Below are 19161 nucleotides of genomic sequence, written 5' to 3'. Positions count from 1 at the left end.
TCCATTTCTGAATGATGACTTAAACAGTGCTCCGTGGGATGTTCAAGGCTTGGGAAATCTTTTTGTAGCCTAAACCTGCTTTAAATTTCTCAATAATTTTATCTCTGACCCGTCTGGTGTGTTGTTACGGACTACGGATTGGTAACAGACTGATTCTTATATAGCGGTTCTCTACTCTCCCGGAGTACTCAAAGCGCTCTATACAACATGCCTCATTCACCCATTCACACCCACTCATGCAAGCACTTCTAAACGCAAGTGCAAACCTAATCTACATTCACACACATTCACACTCCGATGAACGCATCGAAGGGCAATTTGGGGTTAGTATCTTGCCCAAGGACACTTGACATGCAGACTGGCGAAGCCTAAAATCGAACCACTAACCTTTCGATCAGTAGCTGATCTGCTCTACCACCTGAGCCACAGCCACCCAATATTCTCTTAGACAACCTTTGAGGCCGTCACAGAGCAGCTATATTTGTACTGACATTAGATTACACACAGGTGCACTCTATTTAGTCATTAGCACTCATCAGGCAATGTCTATGGGCAACTGACTGCACTCAGACCAAAGGGGGCTGAATAATTACGCACACCCCACTTTGCAGTTATTTATTTGTAGAAAATGTTTGGAATCATGTATGATTTTCGTTCCACTTCTCAAGTGTACACCACTTTGTATTGGTCTTTCACGTGGAATTCCAATAAAATTGATTCATGTTTGTGGTGGTAATGTGACAAAATGTAGGGGCCGAATACTTTTGCAAGCCACTGTATACACTATACATGAAATTGTTCCTCTTGGGGGGCGTGGTTATGGCGCTGAACTAGGCACACATATTTTTGTGAGCTCCTGGTGATATTTTAGTAAGTTCCTGAAAACTGTCCTTTAACTGCGTCAACAGTGATAACTATTGCTTGTAACGAGTTATTATCGTATATCCGCGACATTATGCCGGCTAAGAAAGCACAAAATAAATCTAAGGCACACTCTTCTCTGAGTGTGGAAGACGACATCTCTGACGCTAGCAGTCAAGCTAACTCTGCAGGTGATGCTAGCCCTGGGAGTCTCCTGGACGTGGGTACTGGAATGGCCCATAACATGGATGTTATTCAAATACTCGACGGAATCAGAAATGACTTTTCCACAAAACTTGATGTGGTCCTGTCAGCGATCCAAGATGTTAAAAGAGATGTGCAGGACTTTTCGGTGCGCATGGATGGGGCAGAGATGCGCATTAGCAGCGTGGAGGACGCCGTTAACTCAGAGAAAGGCAAGATAGATGCGCTAGTTAAACAAGTGGCTCTCCTCACGAACAAACTCGAGGACCTCGAAAATCGCTCTCGTCGTTCCAAACTACGACTAGTTAATGTGCCGGAGAAAATAGAAGGACATGACGCGGTGGCTTTCCTAGAGAAGTGGCTCCCCGAAGCGCTGGGACCAGCAACATTCCCGAGACAACCTCTCACCGAAAGAGCTCACCGGTTGCCCGGCTGGACGCAACCCAACCGACCACCCTCACCGAGAGTCCTCATCGTGAAGTTTTTAAACTTCCAAGACAAGGTTCGGGTGTTGGGGGCGGCTATGGCCAAAGGGAAAGTTATTTGCGGGGGTCAAGAGGTCATGTACTTCCCGGATCTTTCTACAGATCTCCACCGACGGAGGAGGGGCTTCGACCGGGTGAAACAGCAGCTCAGGGCGATGAACGTACGTTACGGATTAATTTACCCGGCGAAGCTACGAGTGTCATCTGGTTGACATACGCATGTCTTTGAGACCCCAGCAGATGCGGAAAAGTTCATCCGAGGTTTGCAGAATACAGAGGACTAGCAGAATATCTGATGGGGACTGCCGAATCCTTCACTATCTGCCCATAACAGCTGTAGTTTGAAATTGTTGGATTTAATGGTCAATATCGCTCATCCTTACTGTTGAATTTTTTGGGGAGAGTATTTTTCTTTTTTGTATTTACTTTGGTTTACCGTTCCTTCGTTCTCCTCAGTTGTATTGGGCATTTTATTTATCCCTTATAGATAACTAGCCACGCCCACTCGTTGATTGGGCTTTCATTTGTGTCTTGGAGTACTGGTTGTTCGACATACAGTCGGCTCTCCGGGATGAGAGTTATGCTACAAGAAAGTTTGTAATGATCATTGTATACATACTTGTTCATGTAGGATATACATTTTCGTCAGGAGACGCAATTGTCCAGGTGGTTTGGTTTTGTTTGACCATGTCAGCTCGGTTTGGTCTAGCTGCTCCCTTGTTTACATTGGATCAGCGTGTGCACTTAACTGCACCCCAAGGTCAGGGGGAGGGCGGGGTAGGGCGAGGGGCTGTCCGGTTCAGGTTGACAGCTAAGGGGGTTCATTTATGGCAGATTTTGTGTTATTTCTTTGTGTTTTTGTATTTTTCACAACGTGTTGCTTTTTACTGGTTTACTCCCAGCACAACAGTTAGAGATACTGAAAGGTTTACCAACAACCAAATGAAGATACTATGTTGCACAATCTGTTGTATTAATAAGAATAGATGACTTCATATAAGACTTTTAAATTTACTTCTTGGAATGTGAGAGGAATGGTAAAAGTGGTTAAACTAAAACAGGTTATTACCAGGCTTAAACAACTTGAGTCATCAATAGCGTTTATCCAAGAGACCCATTTACTCAGAGAGGATCTGGTGAAAGTACGTAGGAGATGGCCAGGCAAAGTGCTAGCATCCTGTTGCCCTTCGCACGCGAGAGGGGTTATGGTGTTAATTCATAATTCAGTGCCTTTCCAAGTAAATAACACTATTTATGATAAAGCTGGCAGATTTTTGGTGGTTCAAGGAACTCTCTTGAAAGAGAATTTCAATTTAGTTAATGTTTATGGCCCTAATGATGATAACCCTTTATTTTTTGAGAATTTATTACTATTGATAGCTACCCTTCCTGGTAGGATAATATTGGCAGGTGACTTAAATTGTACTCTGGACCCGAAGCTTGACCGCTCATCAGGGATAGACACTTCACACTCTCAAACAAGAAAAAAAATACAACAATATTTGAAAGATCTGAACCTCTGATCCATGGAGAATTCAAAACCCCAATAAAAGGGAATTCTCATGCTATTCAGCAGTATTTAAATCCCACTCCCGAATAGATTAACCTTAAAGCTTAAATACGAGGAGCTGTCTATGCTTAAAGCTGAAGATGGTTTAATAAGATTGAAACAGACGTTTTATGATCAGGGTGAAAAGCTGGGTAGACTACTAAGCTTGGCAGATAAAGAAACTTAAAACCCTATATAAATCTGACAGCCCACTGGACCTGGTAAGCCAAAATGCTTTCTTGGATAGATTGATCTTTCCCTGTATTTCTGAGGATATGAAAAATGAATTGGAGAGAGAAATAAATTTCAATGACGTTTCTGATGCAATTACGAACATGAGAGGTGGTAAGGCTTCGGGTCCTGATGGGCTTCCGATAGATATTTACAAGCTATTTAAAGCAAAATTAATTCCCCCATTATTAGATGTTTATTTGGAATCCTATGAAACAGGTCGCCTCCCTGCTACATTTCGTAGTGCCCTGATCACTCTCATTCTAAAACCGAGCAAAGCGCCAGCCGAAAGCGGTTCTTACAGACCCATATCGCTGTTAAATTCTGACTCCAAAATCATAGCTAAAGCTCTGGCTATGAGGCTGGAGAGGGCTCTTCCAGTCATTATACACGGAGATCAAAATGGTTTCGTTCAAAATCGCCAGGGGTTCCACAACGTGAGGAGAGTTCTCAATATACTGCAATACTATCACTCGACGCGGAGAAGGCGTTCGATCGAGTTGAATGGCCCTGTCTAATTGAGGTGCTTAAGCTTTTTGGATTTGGTGATCACTTCTGCCGATGGATTGAAATTTTACTTGCTGATTCGGTTGCAATGGTATCTACCAATAATCTCATCTCTAGTCCTTTTGAGCCATCTCGAGGCACCAGGCAAGGGTCTCCGATTTCACCTGTGCTTTTTGTACTAGCCATGGAACCTTTAGCGATAGCAATTAGATCACATCCCTTGATCCATGGTATTAAAATTGGGGAGATGCTACACAAAATTGAAATGTACGCTGACGATACTGTTGTGTTTCTATCACACCTTGCAGAATCAATACCATCTCTCCTGAAGCTATTCGATCAATTTAGCAGTTTCTCTGGGTTCAAAGTGAATGAAGAAAAATCATCCATTATGTTTTTAAATATGAACGAGAGGTTGAAACCAGTTGTATCCCACCCATTTGTGAATGCCGCAGAGGGATTTAAATATTTAGGCATCAGAGTAACCCCAACGATAAGCAATCTTAGTTCAGCCAATTATGAGCCCTTGGTGGAAGGGTTGTCGGATGAGATCACTAGATTAATATCATTGCCTCTTTCTTTACTGGGAAGAATAAACATAGTAAAGATGACTATATTACCTAAATTCCTATATATCTTTCAGTCAATTCTGCTGGCCCCTCCTCCTTCTTTTTTTTCCAAGACCAGCAAACTTCTTTCTAATTTCATCTGGAACAATAGGAAGCCAAGACTCAGACTCTCCCTCTTGTATTTACCATATGATAGGGGAGGACTACAGTTTCCAAATTTAAAATGGTACTATTGGGCTGCTCAGCTGAGGACCACTATGTTTTGGTTTTCAAACGATATTTCCCTTCCCTGGTTAGCAACTGAAAGAATGTCCTCAAAGGGTCTGTCGTTAAATAGCTATTTATACTCAGCACCCTTTAAAACTTTAAAGAAAATTACTACTAATCCCTTTGTAAAAAACACTGTTGTTGCTTGGCATGAAGTACAAAAAATGTTGAATGACTCTCCTGGGTTGTCCTGTTTCTCCCCAATTTGGGGTAATGAACTCTTTGCCCCGGCTAAGAATGACATGGGCTTTAAAGCTTGGCTGAACAAGGGCATTGCGAAACTACAGGACGTATATGAGGAATATTCTCTAATGTCATTCAGTGAATTAAGGGCAAAGTTTGATTTACCGCAGAAACACTTTTTTAAGTATCTGCAACTTAGAAGTTTTATTCTGGCACACTTAAACAATTCAGTGCACCAACCCCCACTCTCCATCCTAGAAACTCATGTTACAAAAAACTGTTTTGGTAAAAGACTGGTGTCCCAGTTTTATAGCCTTTTAGTTGAAAACCATAAGGATAACTCTGATAGTAAAAGACGGGAGTGGATTAGTGACTTACAAGAAGATATTTCATATACTGAATGGGGTAAAATATGTTCAAAAACACACACTCAAACCATTAACACTCGTTTGAGAATGATACAATTTAATTGGATAATGCGAACATACATATCCCCTGTACAATTAAATAAATTTGATCCTAATATAATTGATCTATGCTATAAGTGTAATAGGCATCAGGGTACACTATATCACTGCCTGTGGAAATGTGAAGAGATCCAAAAATTTTGGAGCTCTGTGTTAAAATATATCTCTCAGATCACAACTTCTCCTGTACCGCTTTGCCCTAAGTTATGCATTTTAGGCTTGTATCCAGATGACTGTACTCTGTCGTGTGAGGAAAGAAAAATGGTCGATCTTTGTTTGCTACAGGCCAAACGCTGTATCGCCTTATGCTGGAAGAATGTTGGTTGCCCCTCTTTTAACCACTGGTTAAATAACTTAACATCGAGTTTAGCTCTTGAGAAACTGAACTATATTGTTAGAAAGAAGGCTTCTGAATTGTACAACATCTGGAAGATATTTTTGGATCTACTGAGGAGTGGGGATGTGGGGGGGGGGGGGGGGGTGAGTGAATAAGACAACTAGATAATGAATAATGTCTGACTTGCTGTTGGGAATATACTGTGCAATCTATATTATGATATTTTTTTTTAAATTATATTTATTTGTATGGTTTCTGTCTTAATTTATTTAACTATGCATTTATGCATTTCTTTGGAATCTTTTAGGATTAACACTTCAATTATCGTTATTACTATTATTATTATTATTATTATTATTATTACTGTTGTTATTATTATTATTTTAATGACTGCCATACGTTCATTTTATGTTGGTGTTGATACTGTTGAAAAAACAAAAACAAATAAACATACGTTTAAAAAAAAAAAAAAATTGTTCCTCTTGGCTCTATCGTGGCCATTTTTGGCCAATTGAAACCCATTATAACCACCTTTTTTTGATTCCTATTTATTGACAGAACTATATCATGCGATTTAGGTAAAATTGCTTTCATTCTAAACTCAACACATGAAAATTGTAGTTTTTCATGTTCTTTACCAAATTTACCCATTTTTGGCCAAACAAGCAATTTCATGTAATATTCCTAGTTTCTAGTAGCGGCTTACCACACTCCAATGGACCAAAATAATGAAACAATTTTGATATAGGGGCGATCGTGGCTCAAGAGTTCGTCTTGTAATCAGAAGGTTGCCAGGTCGAGCCCTGGCTCGGACAGTCTTGGTCGTTGTGTCCTTGGGCAAGATACTTCACCTACCGCCTACTGGTGATGACCAGAGGGGCCGATATGGCAGCCTCGCTTCTGTGGCTACAGCTGTAGCTTGCCTCCACCAGTGTGTGAATGTGAGAGTGAATGAATAGTGGAATTGTAAAGCGCTTTGAGGGTCTCGAAAAGCGCTATATAAATGCAATCCATTACTACTATTATTATTATTACATAGGTTTGATCTTAAGGATCTAATAGTTTGTGTTTGTGTATGACATTGCAGCACAAACATGTATTTGCAAGATAGACTGAAATAAATAATGACATCAAATATTACATAGGCTGCAGTGAATTTCTGTCGATGCAGGCTATTGAGCTTTGAGGTTCCCAGTCAAACTTAGCTTTGAAGCACATGCTAAAAGCACTTTTACCCTACTACTGCTGTAAGTAAGCCTAACAGCTTCCAGATAATTTATTCAGGCAATATGGCAATAAAGTCATCACTGCTTCAAGCACTGTCTATATGATCTGGTCAGAGAGCAAGGACAGCAAGCAGTCCTCTGCCCTTGAAGAAAAGACACCTGCCCAAGATGAAGAAACTTCCTCTCCAGAAGATGAGGGGACAATCTCCAAAGAAGCTGACTGCGTCACCACTGATGAAGAGTACTAGCCAGTGCCTGAATCCTCTTCTTTGGGGGAGGATTGGGGTTGGGGGGCATGGAGGTGGAGGCCGAGCAGCTGATGGAAAACAACATAGGAGCATTTTCTGAGACCAAGGAGCAGGCAACTAAGTGGATCCCTCATGAAAGGAAAACCATGTGGGTCCCACTACTGAAGAGAGACTGCTCTACAATCCAGTACCCACTGGTATCAAACCAGGGCTCACCCTGTATGGAGATCCCTGCATTAGCAGTCTGAGATCTACTTTCGACATTTTTATAACAAAGGAGATCTGTGCACCCTTACAAACCTGCACGGGAGGTGAAGGTGTGAGGATTGGAGGATTATAGATGAAGTGGAGATGTGAGCCAACAACAGGATAAAGCAATACATAGCATGTTGGATGACAACACTGGAAGTATCAGGAAGTAAAAAAATGGCATGAGATCAGACTCCAGCTGATGGAGGAGCTCCGAGGACAACATCTTTCCTTCGGTCACCTTGGCAGAGGAACCCCTCACATGAAAACTGGCACAGGGGAAACAACCCAGAGCTCCCTCCCCAGCTCCTCCAGTTGCAACAGAGGAAGATTTTGTTGTCTGTCTTTGGCTTCACCTAAACCACCACGCCGATATCCCACATGCCAAAACAACGGAGGAATGTGCTTCTTTTGACAGCAACTCACAGGGAACCAGCAGTCAGTGATGGGGAATAGAGGACGCCTGGAAGCAAGAAACAATCCTGCACTACAATAGGCACAAATACAGCTTGGATAACTTAGAGAGGAGTTGTTGAAGGCAAACTAACTGATGGCTGCTGGCTCTTTTCTCCAATCTCCTGGATGTCTTGAGATACGATGCCTTTGTCCCGCCCGCCGGAAACAACTTCACTGAAGTGGGGGAGTCCTCTACAACCTACAAATGAAGAGTGATCCTGGAAGAGCTGGGGCACATGCTGGTGACCTCAACAACTGCAAGACACCCTTGTCCCTGATTCTCAGCCACTTCTGCCATTGATCTCAAGATACAGTAGTCTGAACCACAGTGTGGGTGGCGCACCTCCAGGATTGGAACAGCAGCCCTTTGCACCGGGTGTAGAAAGTGTGCCTACAAAAACCACTCTACTGTGGTTAGCAAATCTTTCTGCTAATGAGGATGCACACAGAAGCACACACACTGTAATATAAAATTTGATCATTTTTGTGGTCATTTCAGTGGTTATTTGGTCATTAAATGGCCTTTCTGGCCACTAACACACCATGTGTGATTTTCTTTTTGGCCATTCACCCCCCCCAAAAAATAAAATAAAGTAAAAATAAATCATTGTTACTGTTATTGGTGCCTGCAATGATGATTAAAAAAAAATTAGGTTTCATCTTTCATATTCTAAAAAATGTTAACTTTATTGCTATTTTCCCCCAAAAGCGTAGTAATAATACATAATCTGTAGGGGTGCAACGATACCCAAAATTCACGGTTCGGTTCGATACTTTGGTGTCACGGTTCGATATTTTTTCGATACAAAAAAAATGTTCATGCCTTTTTAATTTGTCATTTATTAAAATTATAAATATATATTTTAACTCAAAAGTACAGTTTTTAAATTTAACCCTAACCCTTGTGCGTGTTTTTTATTTTGACAGCGAATGCGCACCTGCGGACCACTTATGTGCAGCCCTGGTTATTTAGCTCGTCATATTGCAGCCACAGAAATTCTTTTGTCCATGAAACCATAAAGCTGCACTTTCTTTTTGCCTTATAGTCTGATTTGTCATAACTTCTCCGTTTTGTGGTAAGCTTTTCTTTGGCTGTCACCCTGACCTGTCTTATTTCGCTCAGCAGAACTAAAATATATATCTGTCTGTGAAGGTCATCGTAGTCAAATATATATCCTGCTGCTTTTACACACGCACTCACATAAGCTCAGCGATTCTCTGCACGATCAACCTCTCACATGTTTAAGCTTGCTGCCGGAGATTTCACTTGTCATGTTTGCATAGTAAGCTACCGATTAATAAGACGATGTCAGAGGAATTGGTGCACAAATTATCATCACTCACAGATCAGTGCTGTCGCTCTCTATACACAGTTCGCGCGATTGCAAAGTGAAAGCAAAAAAACAAGCGCAAATTCAAACGCGATTTCAATATGTCACATATTGATAATGGCTCACCGATGCCAATGACATAATTACCCAGCTACATTTCTGAAAGAATGCAAAAGCATTGACATATATTTTTCCTTCCTACAATAGCCCGACGGGCAGGGCAGAGATAGATTTTGGTAGCCCGACTGAAAATATCGCTAGCCCCGGGACGTCGGGCTAGCGATATTGTGAGCCCTGTATCTGATTGATCATCACTCATCACTCATCTTTGGAAAAGAGAGTTTATTACAGTGAAATGTCTCTTTCCAAAATAAAAGCTATACTATCCGCTTCTTCTGGGCTATATTCTCAGCAGCATATTAAACACATAAGGAGAATCATGTGCTAACAGCTGTCTAAATGACTCGGCTAAAGTTAGTAGCATGCTTGCTTGTTTTTTTTCTGCTTCCACTTGTCTTTGCACTAGGATGATGTCGGCGTAAATGTGCAGTCATATTCGTTGTGTTCCCACTAGTGCTTTCAGGTTAATCTCGTTGAAATGACCTTAACGCCACAACACGGCAAATCTCCGTTAACGAGCTACCGCCGATTGCCCCGTGCATGGGGCTAGACGGCCAACACGTTAACGAGCTAACTGCGCTAACACACTAGCTCCCACCCATGTAATTGAGCATTGCATGGCACATCCAACATACTGTTTTACTTTAGTCCATGACTCGCTTACCTTCAGGGTCATACGTCACATGAAAACCAAAATAATTCTAAACGCCAGATCTGAATGAGGGTGGGGAAGGTCCATGTTGCAAGGAGAGCTTAACTTCTGTCTCGCTAGCTTGCCCTGCGCTCTTCCTTCTGACGATGCTGTCTGTGTTGAGCGCTCAGTGAATCTGCGTTCGACTACTCCGCCTAGGCTGCATTGTCGAGCCTAGGCGGAGTAGTCGAACGCTCAGATAAAATAAATTAAAAATTTTGTATTGTTCGATACATATGCGTACCGAACCGAAAGCACTGTATCGAACGGTTCAATATCGATACGAATATCGTTGCACCCCTAATAATCTGGTATTCAAAGGGTATAATTTCTGATTTTGAATTATATTTTGGTTTTCATGAGTAGGAATTTAAAAAACCAAGTCAATGAAAGTAGAATTTTATAGCATTTTGTAAACATAAACAGGGGGTGGCCCTTTCTGGCCACGAACAAGCTGAGGGGGAGATTTTTTGTTTGTCTGTCACTGCACAAAAAAAACAAAGATACATAAAACTCATTGATACTTTTAATTATTGCTATGTATCTAACCTCCATCATGGTTAGATAATAAATCAATTTGCATGTATTATTTAAAAAAAAAAAAGAAAAAAAAGGGACTTTATGCTTTTATCCCTATGTAAATCATTACAATTATGTGATTTAACTGGTATTTAAAGGGTTAAAATTCTGAATTTGAATGAAATTTTAGTCTGGATGAGCAGCACTGATACTAATTTAAAAAAATCAAGTCAATGAAAGTAGAAAAATGTTTTAATATATATATATTTTATAGCATTTTGTAAATGTAAACGAGGGGTGGCCATTTTTGGCCACGAACAAGCTGAGAGGGAGTTTTTTTGTTTTTCTGTCACTGCACAAAAACAAAGATGCATAAAAGTCATACTATACTACTGTTAATTATTGCTACACATCTAACCTCCATTGTGGTTAGAAAATAAATCAGATGGCATGTATTATTTGGAAAAAAATTGGGGTTTCATGATTTTTTCCATTTATGACTTCCTAGGATTATGTGATTGAACTGGTATTTAAAGGATTAAAATTCTGAATTTGAATGAAATTAATTAATATATATGAATTTTATAGCATTTTGTAAACGTAAACAAGGGGTGGCCATTTTTTGGCCACGAACAAGCTGAGAGGAAGTTTTTATGTTTTGGCTCTCCCTGCACAAAAATAACAATGCATTATAATCAATGTTATATCAATGATCGTATGGGTCGATCCCACACAAACTGGTTGAGCATGCTTTACACTTCCACCATGTCCCCAGCAAGATCAAGGACCTGATCCTGAACTATTACGCCAATTTCAGGCTTAGGGTCCCTTCTAGGACAGTTACTTCAGACTGGCACCGACTCGGGAAAGTTATAATAACAGGCTGTACCATCTCAGTTACGCTCTTTGCCCTGGCAATGAACATGGTGCGGAGGTGGAGTGCAGAGGGCCGTTGACAAGGTCAGGTGTTCGTCAGCCCCCTATCAGAGCCTATATAGATGACCTCACCATTACGACATCATCAGTTCCCTGGTGTAGGTGGATCTTGCAAGGTCTTGAGAGACTCATCTCATGGGCAAGGATGAGTTTTAAACCTTCTAAATCAAGATCGATGGTAGTGAAGAAGGGCAAGGTGACGGACATGTTCCGGTTCTCAATTTCAGGAACCATTATTCCATCCATAACGGAACAACCAGTTAAGAGCTTGGGGAAACTCTCTGACTCCAGCCTGAAAGACTCTACTGCTATTCAGAAGGCAAATGAGGAGCTGGGAGCGTGGCTCATTAAGGTGGATAAGTCCGGCCTGCCTGGAAGATTTAAAGCCTGGATCTACCAGCATTCCATCCTGCCCCGAATCCTGTGGCCCTTGCTTGTCTATACAGTTCCAATAACTACTGTGGAATCCCTTGAAAGAAAGATCAGTGGCTTTCTTCGTAAGTGGCTGGGACTTCCCCGCAGTCTCACCAGCGCTGCCTTGTATGGGGCAAGCAACAGCGTGCAGTTACCCTTCAGTGGTCTCACAGAAGAGTTCAAGGTGGCTTGCACACGAGAAGCCCTACAGTACAGAGATTCTAAAGACTGCAAGGTGGCATCAGCAGGTATTGAGGTAAGGACAGGAAGAAAGTGGAAGGCTGAGAAGGCAGTTGAGGTGGCGGAGTCACGCCTAAGGCAGAAAACACTGATGGGGGTCTTAGCAACAGGGGGAGCAGGCTTGGGGTACTTCCCAAAGGCCCAGGTCAGCAGGGCACAGGGAAAGGAGAGACACCAGCTACTCCAGGAAGAGGTCCGAGCAGGTGTGGAGGAGGAGCGAGTAAGTAGAGCTGTAGGCCTTAAGCGGCAGGGAGCATGGACAAGGTGGGAGAGCACCTTGCAGCGCAAGGTCACCTGGGCAAACCTCATGCAGGCAGACTTCCACCGGATCCGATTCCTAGTGCAGGCAGTATACGACACTCTGCCAAGCCCAGCAAACCTCCATCTGTGGGGAAAGAGCGAGACACCTGCCTGTCCCCTGTGCTCTGGAAGAGGGACCCTAGGACACCTCCTTAGCAGCTGCCCAAGGGCCCTGGCCGATGGTCGGTATCGTTGGCGGCACGACCAGGTGCTCAGAGTAGTTGCTGAAAAGATTGTCTCAGCAATCAGCACCAGCAAGCATCTTCAGGCTCCAAGGAAGGCAATCTCTTTTATTAAGGCTGGAGAGAAACCCCAGGTGCGCCCACATTTGACAACTGGCCTCCTCAATACAGCCTCTGATTGGCAGCTACAGGCTTACCTGGGTAAACAACTAAAGTTCCCTCAGAACATTGCAAAAACATCACTCCGGCCAGACATGATAATTATTTCTGAGGCCTCAAAACAGCTGATCATGCTGGAACTTACAGTGCCCTGGGAAGAACGGATTGAGGAGGCCAATGAAAGGAAACGAGGAAAGTACCAGGAACTAGTGCAGGAGTGCAGGGGAAGGGGCTAGAAGACTTTCTATGAGCCCATAGAAGTGGGTTGTAGGGGCTTTGCAGGACGATCACTCTGCAAAGTCCTAGGCCGACTGGGCGTGGCGGGGGCAGCCAAGAAGAGGGCCATCCAGGCTGTGAGTGAAGCGGCAGAGAAAGCCACAAGGTGGCTGTGGATCAAGAGGGCTGATCCGTTGGTAGCTACTGGTACGCAAGTCGGGGCCTGATCACCCCCGGCTGGGTCGCCTGGGCGAGGGTGTATAATGTTGTGAGACCCGAAACACCTGATGACCCTAGGATACATCACTGAAGATGCGTACCAGTGCATCCAGGAGATGTGTCTTTATAGGCCATTTTTTGGCCACGAACAAGCTGAGAGGAAGTTTTTATGTTTTGGCTCTCCCTGCACAAAAATAACAATGCATTATAATCAATGTTGATGTGAATCAATTACATGCCCCAGACTCCACTATTAATAATACAAGAAATTCCAGTAGAACTGTAATTATATAAAATTGTGAAATTTGAGGTTGTTTTACAGCTAGTGCAGTGGACAAACAAACTGGTGTTTAAAGGGTTAAAAATGTAAAAAGTAATAACTATTTTATATTTATGAAAATAACTGAAGTTAGTTAAAAGCTTTATGCAGAAAAAATGGTAAAAAAAACAAACAAACAAAAAAAAGAAAACAAACCCAAAAAACCCCCCAAAAAAATAAAAATTACAGACCTAATCTGTCGGTGGCCACTTTTGGCCACGAAACAAGCTGAAAAGGTATTGATTTTGAACAAACCCAGAGGGTTAAAATCCCTCAAAAAAACAACACAACTTGGAAAAGAAAAGAAAAAATAAACAAGCATTGGACTTAGAGTAACTAAACTAAAACTGTGGTTAAGCACATACCTATGAAAAGACTAGATACAACTAGAAAAATTTGCATTTCCTGCGAAAATGCTGTGTAGATGCCTTAACGCTGAAGATTTCTGCTGAAAAAAGCTGAAAAAGTTGAAAAAAAGTTGCCCTGAGCAGGATTCGAACATGGCCCTTCTGGTCTCAAGGCGGCTACTCATCTCACTGAGCCAAACTCATTCTCACAAAGAAGAGGTGGAGAGACTGACAATTCTGCTGAAATGAGCGGAAGCTGCTGAGAATTGTGCTGATAAGAGGTGAAAAGGCTGAAAATTTTTCAGAAGAGGTGAATAAGCAGAATTTGGGCAGAAAAGAGGTGAAAATTCTGAAAATTCTGCTGAAAAGAGGTGAATGAGCAGAATTTCTGCTGAAAAGTTTTTTTTCTGAAAACAGCAGAAAAAACTGAAAATTCTGCTGAAAAGAATTCAATCAGCAGAATTTCTGCTGAAAAGAGGTGAATGAGCAGAATTTCTGCTGAAGAGTTTTTTTCTGAAAACAGCAGAAAAAACTAAAAATTCTGCTGAAAAGAGTTCAATCAGCAGAATTTCTGCTGAAAAGAGGTGAATGAGCAGAATTTCTGCTGAAGAGTTTTTTTCTGAAAACAGCAGAAAAAACTGAAAATTCTGCTGAAAAGAGTTCAATCAGCAGAATTTCTGCTGAAAACAGTTGAATGAGCAGAATTCTGCTGAAAAGCGTTGAATGAGCAGAATTCTGCTGAAAAGAGGGTTTTGCTGAAAACAGTTGAAAAAGCTTGGATTTGTGCTGAAAAGTGGTGAAAAAACAGAAAATTCTGCTGAAAAGGGTTGAAAAAGCTGAAATTTGTGTTGAAAAGAGTTAAAAAAGTTTTACTGTTAACTGAAAGAAATTTTGCCATAAGCGGGATTTGAACCCAGGCCTCCCAGTCTGAGAACGGATGCTCATCTCACTGAGCTAAAACACAGGTCAACCCGGCAAGGAAAATCAGTGAGGCCACTGATAATATGGCAGAAATGGGCAAAAAATATTGCAAAAATTCAATATCTCAAAAAGTATAGAAGTTATGAGCACCAAAAGTCATAGCACTCATTAGCAGAAAGAGCAGAATTTTTTCAAGTTTGAACTGAGAAAATCGGCTGAAAACTGAGGGAGTAGTTAACGTCCAAAAAACGTACGGAAGCAACTAGCAGAATAATAAAGAGAAAGAATAAAGAGAAACAGGAACTCAATAGTGTGGATGCCTTTGAGGGCATCCACACAATTACATCCTAGTAAATTACATTTGGTGTCAATATGCTGCTCAGTATCGACATAAAGCACTGTAAATTAAACCGAATTGTCTTTTTTTTTTAACCCAAAGCTGCAGTGGAGTTTATCAGTGGTGGTCAAATGATGAACAGATACTTACTTGAAGCTGGGTGAGGAAGCAAGAGGCTTCTCAGGTCTCTTTGGTGGGATCATTCCTGGTCGGCCTTTCCCTGGAGGAGGGACCGGCTTCTTGGGCGGGACTAAGGGCGCAGCTGGTTTAGGTTTAAGATCTGGTATGGGTTTGTCAACTGGTGAGAAAGAAGGGGTCAGGTAGATGTTAGAAACAGGAAATATGAACCAAAAAGAAAGGAAATGGACAGAGAAAAAAAACAAGAGGGGAAAAAAGATCATTTACTGGCTGAATGAACTATTTTACCATCATGTTATGCTGCCTATTCTACAATTACACACTGTAACTGAGAATAACTGATTGAAATTCAAGCCTCGTTCTTCTGGGAAGCAGGACAAAATGGTGTACAGCAGTTCATCAGCTGATTCTGTTTGCCCTCAGCTGAACTTTAACATGCTGATGACAGAAACTTTAAACTGCCCAACTATGGGCATTTCTGCCCATAGTTGGGCATGTGCCATCAGAAAGTGAATCTGAATAAGTTCAATTTGAATTTGAATTGCTCAGATTGAATCTGAATTGTAACTTGAATAAATGCTTTTGAAAACTGAATTTGAATTAGTCTAATTTGAAATTGAATTTATGGTTTGAAAATGATCATCACTAAATTGAAATTGAATTTTATATTTTGAAAATGAATTCATTTGCTTTGAAACTACATTTTAAAATTTAAAAATTCAGCTCTCGAATAATTTCAGTTTCACTTCTCACCATTCAGTTTCAGTTCTACAATTCAATTTCAGTTCCAAAATTCAGTTTTTTGGAACTTACATCCGGTTCCGGTTCAAGCGCAGATTAATAGAACTATGTTTTACTAGCGGACCAAAAGTGTTACTGACGGGAATCTACAGCGTCTTGAGCTGAATTAAGACTTCAGAAGTCATTCGTCATGTCGAATGACCAGCGGATAAACTCTCAGGTTGGTAATAAATGTACTACATGTATAAGAACAAGCGTCATGTTAACAAATGATAGCCGTACAGTAACTGTTATGCTTATTGTAGCTGCTAGCTAAAAACGCTAATTTAGCGTAGTTTGCCCTGAATTCAGCTTTGACAAACAAATATGATCGACTGTTTCTAGTAGATTTCCAAAGTTGTCATCTTGGACCCTCTCAGAGTACCCCCTCTGTATGCTTGCAGAGACCCTTACAGTAGGGAAACATGCAAAACGGTTCCCAAACCTTTGTATTTTAGCTTTATCCATGTCTTACACAGCATCCCAACTCTTTAGCTAACTTAATAACTTTAGCTAAAGTGAATAGTTAGTCTAATTCATTAGTGCAGCATTGCTGGATCACCTCTGTTTGAAATGATATAATGTGATATACAACTATCACTGAAACAGCAAACTTTGTAAATAAGCAAACAACACTTCTCATTCTTTAAACGTTTGGCCAAAGCTGTAGATTACACTATCAGTGCTTGTTCACGCTTGACAATAATAACATTTCTAAATTTACTTTGTGCATTTACAGGTAAACAATATCTAATATTTTATCTAAATGACTGCTTTGTCTTTGAAAAGGGTGAAGAGCCTGAGGCCGGTGACAGTCCAGTTCTACTCTAAGTACATTCTTACGGTGGCTCACAGGACAAGGCCACATTCCTGTCCTGCCAGAAGAGAAGAGAAACTTCAGAGTCTTCATGCAGTTCAACCACACCTGTCATATTCCGTATGACAGGGGTCTCAAACTCCAGTCCTCAATGGTCAAAGTGTCATGCAACTTTTCCATGCATGTGATGACTAAGGCCTTCCATTATGGTGTTTGTCATCACATGTCACAGACATCTGGATGATCATTTGGAATAAACAAAAAACTAACAACTTGTTACTTCATCTTTTATCCTTATTATTATTATTATTATTATTGTTCTTATTTTACACTTTTCATTGTTAGGCATTAGGTTTATTTGTAGTAGTCCTTTCCAACGTCTTTCCCTCTTCCATGTTACTGTGTCAGCTTGCCAGCATCTATTTGGGTTTGGAAGTGGAACAGAAAGTAAGGAAATCCAAAGTGCCATTAAAACCAGGAGAGGTTCTTATATTTCAGAAGAAGGGATTAATTTTAAAAAAATGACCTCAATGCCATATTTTATTTAGGAACCCTAGAGAGCACTTTGCAAAATAACACATTCTTATAATTTCACGATAAGATAAGATAAGATAAGATAAGATAAGATAAGATAAGATAAGATAAGATAAGATAAGATAAGATAAGATAAGATAAGATAAGATAAGCTTTATTAGTCCCACACGTGGGAAATTTGTTTTGTCACAGCAGGAAGTGGACAGTGCAAAAGTTATGAGGCAAAAATTAGAATACAATAAGAATAAATACAGTACACAACTGTACAGAATAGAATAAAATAAAACACTATATACAGTAGAATAAAATAAAATAAATATACAATAAGATAAAAATAGAATACAAATACTATATACAACTGAGTAAAAATACAACGATGACAGAAAGGATTATTGCACTTAGTATTATTGCATATGTATGGATGTGTGTGCTTGATCAGTTAAAGTCTTTATTATGGAGTCTGACAGCAGTGGGGAGGAAAGACCTGCGAAATCTCTCCGTCCCACACCGTGGGTGCCGCAGTCTCCCACTGAAGGAGCTGCTCAGTGCTGTCACAGTCTGCTGCATGGGGTGGGAGATGTTGTCCATCAGGGATGACAGCTTAGCCGCCGTTCTCCTGTCACTCACCACCTCCACTGGGTCCAGAGGGCATCCTAGAACAGAGCTGGCCCTTCGGATCACCCTGTTCAGTCTCTTCCTGTCCCCAGCAGAGATGCTGCCGCCCCAGCAGACCACGCCATAAAAGATAGCAGAAGCCACAACAGAGTCATAGAATTTCTTCAGGAGTGGGCCCTCCACTCCAAACGACCTGAGTCTCCGCAGCAGGTACAGCCTGCTCTGCCCTTTCCTGTAGAGGGCGTCTGAGTTATGAGTCCAGTCCAGTCTATTGTTCAGATGAACACCAAGATACAACTGTCAGGGAAGGTGATGTAGGTACAGAGCATATGAGAGTGGTTAAGTTAATGTCTCTTGTCTAGATGAAGGCACAAGAGGGATCAATGGCAAGGCGTAGAGATTCAGTACCTTCAGTCTTCAGTGGACACTCCATTTCTGGCACAAAACACCTGTAAAAGATGGTCGATTTAGGAGGTGACCCGACAACTTCAGCCTGTCAAACATAGTAATGGAGCAGTATGCTTTAAAAAAAACAAAAAAAAAACAAAAAAAAAAAAAACCCCAATTAAGCATGCACTCAGTACCCTAAGAATTATTATGGTAGTTAAACACAGTGATAGTTGTATATCACATTATATCATTTCAAACAGAGGTGATCCAGTAATCCTGCACTAATGAATTAGACTAACTATTCACTTTAGCTAAAGTTATTAAGTTAGCTAAAGAGTTGGGATGCTGTGTAAGACATAAATAAAGCTAAAATACAAAGGTTTGGGCACCGTTTTGCATGTTTCGCTACTGTAGGGGTCTCTGCAAGCATACAGAGGGGGTACTCTGAGAGGGTCCAAGATGACAACTTTGGAATTCTACTAGAAACAGTCGATCATATTTGTTTGTCAAAGCTGAATTCAGGGCAAACTACGCTAAATTAGCGTTTTTAGCTAGCAGCTACAATAAGCATAACAGCTACTGTACGGCTATCATTTGTTAACATGACGCTTGTTCTTATACATGTAATACATTTATTACCAACCTGAGAGTTTATCCGCTGGTCATTCGACATGACGAATGACTTCTGAAGTCTTAATTCAGCTCAAGACGCTGTAGATTCCCGTCAGTAACACTTTTGGTCCGCTAGTAAAACGTAGTTCTATTAATCTGCGCTTGAACCGGAACCGGATGTAAGT

At 41.1% G+C, this 19161-nt stretch overlaps 1 protein-coding gene across 4 annotated transcripts in view; it reads right to left on the bottom strand.

Moving 5' to 3' along the window:
• cd2ap (CD2-associated protein) overlaps positions 1 to 19161 on the bottom strand; it is a 112287-nt gene that overhangs the window by 20911 nt on the left and 72215 nt on the right. For all 4 annotated transcript variants that reach the window (XM_086265434.1, XM_086265433.1, XM_086265435.1 and 1 more), the window contains one exon: positions 15241 to 15388. In XM_086265434.1, the coding sequence (XP_086121560.1) occupies positions 15241 to 15388 (148 nt within the window). The remainder of the gene's footprint in view (positions 1 to 15240; positions 15389 to 19161) is intronic.

This window comes from Aulonocara sp. 'chitande type north' Nkhata Bay, linkage group LG15 (assembly GCF_057382095.1).
Source record: "Aulonocara sp. 'chitande type north' Nkhata Bay isolate Kocher_YH1m ecotype deep benthic linkage group LG15, A_spYH_male_GT1.1, whole genome shotgun sequence".
NCBI lineage: Eukaryota > Metazoa > Chordata > Actinopteri > Cichliformes > Cichlidae > Aulonocara > Aulonocara sp. 'chitande type north' Nkhata Bay.
This window is presented reverse-complemented; position numbering and strand designations above follow the sequence as displayed.